We start from the raw sequence: 4,880 nt of genomic DNA, 5'->3' as shown, positions 1-4,880 counted from the left end.
GTTGATATTTGAGGCTGTTTGAACAAAGTCTCAGAAACTATTAACAATAAAAGCCTGTTTGTTTTTTACTGATTTAATTTCTCATATTAAAAAATATTTTCTCAGAGAACCATTTTAAAACTCCAGAACTTGAGATATCCAGCAATGTTTTAGCTTCTGTGGTCAAACCTGCTCAGTCAGTTGTCAAAGTTCAACTCTTTTCTTTTATGTGACTCAGTGTTTAATATCAGCAGTATTCTATGTTAGTTCTGTTTTCCTGAGACCTGCACCTTTATGTGGTTCAGAGAGTTTCACAAGTTCGTTTCTGAAGTACCAGAGTTCTGTTAATGAGCTCACAGATGGAACTTTTCATATTTCATCTGCCCCATAATCAGATGATTGATCGACTGTCCAGTGTTATATTATATATTATAATAATGCATGGCATGATGAGAACAACAGAGAACATTTCAGGTTTTATCTTTAATAGTTCCTCAGATGTTGTTCAAACAGCCTCAAGTGTCAATATGAGAAAAAAAACAAAACTATCGGAAAAAGTTAATGGATGGTTGTACACTTTAGATGATTTGCGATGGAATGACTCTTAACTTTTTCTTAAGATTAAAACGTCTTTCCAAAAGGAAGCCTGGCCAAGAAGCACATGATACGAAACTCACTCCGTCTTACTAGCACTTAGAGAGGACGAGTATGAAACTGAGCAGTGAGCTGAGGGAGGCTGATTCCTTCATCAGGAACCTTTTCCAGGTCACTGTGAACCCTGTGTATCATGAGAACCTCCCCAGCTGTTGGTCAGCGATCACAGATTGGACAGTAAGAGCAACAAGAGCAGCGCCACAACAGAAACACTGTTTGGGCTCAAGAACCGAACAACAGCTTTCATCAGGAGCTTCTGATGGTCTTCACATTTGATTGTTTTATTTTGACCTTTATTTTACCAGCTAAAAATGTTTGAGAACCAGTTCTCCTTTGCAAATATGACCTGTCACTAGGAGACTTCCATAGAGGGCAGGTACAGAAAAAAAGACTGGTCAGTAGGACGGGTTAGTCAGGTAAAAGACTGGTCAGTAGGACGGGTTAGTCAGGTAAAAGACTGGTCAGTAGGACGGGTTAGTCAAGACAAAGACTGGTCAGTAGGACGGGTTAGTCAGGTAAAAGGAGGAGGACGGTTCTGGTTCTACAGGATCAGAACCAGGAGAAGGGAGGTTCTGGTTCTACAGGATGAGAACCAGGAGGAGGAAGGTTCTGGTTTAACAGGATCAGAACCAGGAGAAGGGAGGTTCTGGTTCTACAGGATGAGAACCAGGAGGAGGAAGGTTCTGGTTCTACAGGATGAGAACCAGGAGGAGGAAGGTTCTGGTTTAACAGGATCAGAACCAGGAGAAGGGAGGTTCTTGTTCTACAGGATGAGAACCAGGAGGAGGAAGGTTCTGGTTCTACAGGATGAGAACCAGGAGGAGGACGGTTCTGGTTCCACTGGATCAGAACCAGAAGGAGGAAGGTTCTGGGTCCACTGGATCAGAACCAGGAGGAGGACGGTTCTGGTTTAACAGGATCAGAACCGGGAGGAGGACGGTTCTGGTCCTACTGGATCTGGGGAAAACTCTGAGCTGCTTTAGTTTGGATCCATGAGCAGCTTTTTATATCTTTTTTTTTTGGGCCTTTCAAGCCTTTAGAGTGGAGGTCAGCAGAGAGACAAGAAAGGTGGAGAGAAGCTCGTTAGATGGCTCCAACCCTCCCTGCTCAGCTGTGGACCTACCAGGACCATGAGCAGAACTTCATACTGTCTGGAATACTCATACATTTATTTCTCTAACAGACACAGAAGGCCCGGATAAACAGAACATCCTTTATTATTGGATTTATGTTGCGTCACTGGTGGAGATGTGATGACTGCAGTAATCCTGACTGTTTCTAAGCTGAATGAGTTTTTATTTGTGTGCCTGTTGCTGGATTACAGCCGAGTATCACTTTAATCCTCACGTTAGAGCAACCTTCAATCATTTTATTTCACATTAAATTCAGCCACCAAATAAACAGCAACACACACCAGAGTCAGTGAACCACGGAGCAGCTCAGGGTTCGTTCATCCTGCTGTTTGGCTGCATGAAGGAAACCGACTTTATCCAGAAGTTTGTGCTTTGTTCAAACAGCAGACTGACTTCAGCATGTTTTCAGTTTCACTGTATGAGCTTCAGTAGCTGGACTGTCATCAGGATGCTGCTGTTTGACAGAAACTCAACACTGATTTCTCTCCTGGAGACGGTGAAGCAGCGTCTCTGGTTCTGCAGCTTCTCGTCATCATGGAGACACAAAGAGCAGAAATCCAGAGTTTCACGCTTTGATCTGCACGTTCTAATTAGCTGTGGTTTAACTTGAAGCAACAAGCAGCAGAGACCAACAAAAGACAGGATCTGTCTTCTGCTGCTGGACGAGGTTTAAAGTAGATTTATCTTCAATCACCATTTATTAAATCTGCATCCATTAAAGAGCTCCGCCCCCTTCCACTAATCCTGATTACACTGGCAGACGGAGGACAGGTCTTCACCGCTGCAGACCACCCAGAGACGCCTGAATGCACCACTGAAGACGGACTGGATCAGGAGCACCAGGAGGACCAGGAGGACCAGGAGGACCAGGAACATCAGGGGGACCAGGAGCACTCGGAGGACCAGGAGCACCAGGAGCACCAGGAGCACCAGGAACACCAGGAACATCAGGAGGACCAGGAGCACCAGGAGGACCAGGAGAAGGATGAAGGTGGAGACAAGCTGAAGTTCGCATCATGGATGGCAAAGGGAGGAGAGGGACCAACGGATCCTTCAAACGCTCATCTGTGAAACGCAGTGCTTCCTCTGGATCACAAAAGGTAAGACTGAGTCTCACCTGAGACTCACCTGAGTCTCACTCTGAGGATGCCAAAGTCTCAGCTTCATTATAAAAGATTCAAATCAGTTTTGGAAAGTTCCTGCTTTATAGCACCGTCATGTCCCAGCTTCACTTCAGCTTCCTCAGCTTTTGTTTCATTTAATGATCATAATGATCAATAACCATTTAAAACCTTATCGGCTTTCTATCAGCAGCATAATTGTTCTCATGTTGCTGTGAGGTTCCTCCAGGATGGATGAAGTAGATCTGCTGACTGTTGGACCAGAGGCAGCAGCTCTGAGTTGTAAAGCTGTAAAAACAACAGTCATTCTGAATCTAAACAGTTTCAGGTTTTCAGTCCTGAAACCTGATCGGCCGTCTGAGGGCTCCAGGTTCAGCACCTGGTCCACAGAAGCTCCTCCTCCTCTCACATCATGTGACCTGCCCCCCAAAACCCCTTCCCTCCTCTGGTCATGTGTCATGATCACTGATTGATCGGTGATTAATCGGTGATTGATCAGTGATTGATCAGTGGTTGATGAGTGATTAATTGGTGATTAATCGTGATTGATCAGTGATTGATTGGTGGTTGATCAGTGATTAATCAGTGATCTTATTTTCAATTTTGTGAAGTAACCAAGTCCTCAGAAAGACCAAAAAAATCCAAATCATAAGATGTGCAAAAGTAATAAAATATCCCCAAAAAGGCTTAAAGACGAGAACAAAGGAATCAAACATGGAAACGCAGCAGCAGCAGCAGCAAACTGATGCAGGAGCCGAGTATCGGACCTTTGCTGCATCTTTCTGAAGTAAATCAGCTGAATCCTATTTCTGAAGGTGTTTCTGGTGTTTTGCTGGACATTCAATTCAATTCAATTCATTTTATTTGTATAGCGCATATTTACAACAACAGTCATCTCATAGCGCTTCACAGAGACAGAAACACCCAACAATCCAAACATCTGGATTCTCTATAAGCTTCAGCAGTCTGCTGGTGGGACGGAACCAAAAACCCCCACAGGGGAAAAAAACCTCTGACAGAACCAGGCTCAGGGAGGGACGGCCATCTGCCTCCACCGGTCGGGTGGATGTAGGATGAATTCTAACATTTAGTTGAGTTTTAGTTGAGTTTTAGTTGAGTATTTGTGTCAGACCTGCTTCCTGTTTCTGTACACAATAAAAGCAGCTCATCAAGCTAACCGCTGCTTCCTGTGAACAGCTCTAATCTCATTAATCATAATCCTGCTGAGGCTGAACTCTGTTTTCATTAAATTCACCATTTACAGGACAAACACAGAAACTGATTCTGACACCAAGAAAGTTTGTTTTAAGAAAAACACGGCATCTCATGCTCTTGTGGAACGACAGTAAAATAGAGACCGTTCTACTGACACACATCATTCTAAGGGTTCACTGTTTATAATGCAGCTGGACTTCACAGTAATACAACACTGTCTTCTTTTAAATGCATAAACTGTGAAATACAGACAAAAGCCATAAATTATAAAGTGTTTTTAATATCTATGATCCAGAAGTGAGAACCCTTTTTACCTATAAAGAAGAAGACACATTTTTATGGACCAGGGACATGTTTTAGAGGCAGCAACGTCTGGCAAACTGCAGTTTATTCAGTTTATTTTAGAACCAGAGAAAAATGGTTTAACTTCATGTGAAAGTTGTAAAAATGTTCTGTCTCAGAGCATCAGAGTAACGTTAGCATTCTGAGCTGCTGCCTTCATGAACAGCTCCACAAACTGTTGCATGAACGTTCTGTTCAGGTTCTACAGCAGCTGATGTTTGTTACCAGGCAGCCTGGTCACTGGGTCACGTTTTGCAGCCACAGTGGGTTCAGGTCGGTTCAGGTCGGTTCGTTGTTTCGGCTCCTCGATACGTCTTTCTGGTCTTCAGCTGTGGTCGCTACCAGCTGTCCCAACACAACGCTTCTATGTGACTCTGCATTAAAACACGACGACTTACAAAATGTGATGGTTCTGTCAAAGGCTGGATCCAAAAAT

The 4,880-nt window shown here is 43.7% G+C and overlaps 1 protein-coding gene across 1 annotated transcript in view; it reads left to right on the top strand.

The window, feature by feature from the left end:
* Positions 1 to 687: 687 nt before the first annotated feature.
* Positions 688 to 4,880, top strand: part of LOC103374804 (transient receptor potential cation channel subfamily M member 1-like) — a 52,397-nt gene continuing 48,204 nt past the window's right edge. The window contains exons 1-2 of the mRNA XM_008304955.1: positions 688 to 784; positions 2,527 to 2,789. Coding sequence (XP_008303177.1) covers positions 688 to 784; positions 2,527 to 2,789 — 360 coding nt within the window. The remainder of the gene's footprint in view (positions 785 to 2,526; positions 2,790 to 4,880) is intronic.

The sequence above is a fragment of the Stegastes partitus genome, unplaced genomic scaffold (genome assembly GCF_000690725.1).
Source record: "Stegastes partitus isolate 25-593 unplaced genomic scaffold, Stegastes_partitus-1.0.2 Scaffold2363, whole genome shotgun sequence".
Taxonomy (NCBI): domain Eukaryota; kingdom Metazoa; phylum Chordata; class Actinopteri; family Pomacentridae; genus Stegastes; species Stegastes partitus.
The sequence above is the reverse complement of the archived record's forward strand: the minus strand, read 5'-3'. Positions and strand labels throughout refer to the sequence as shown.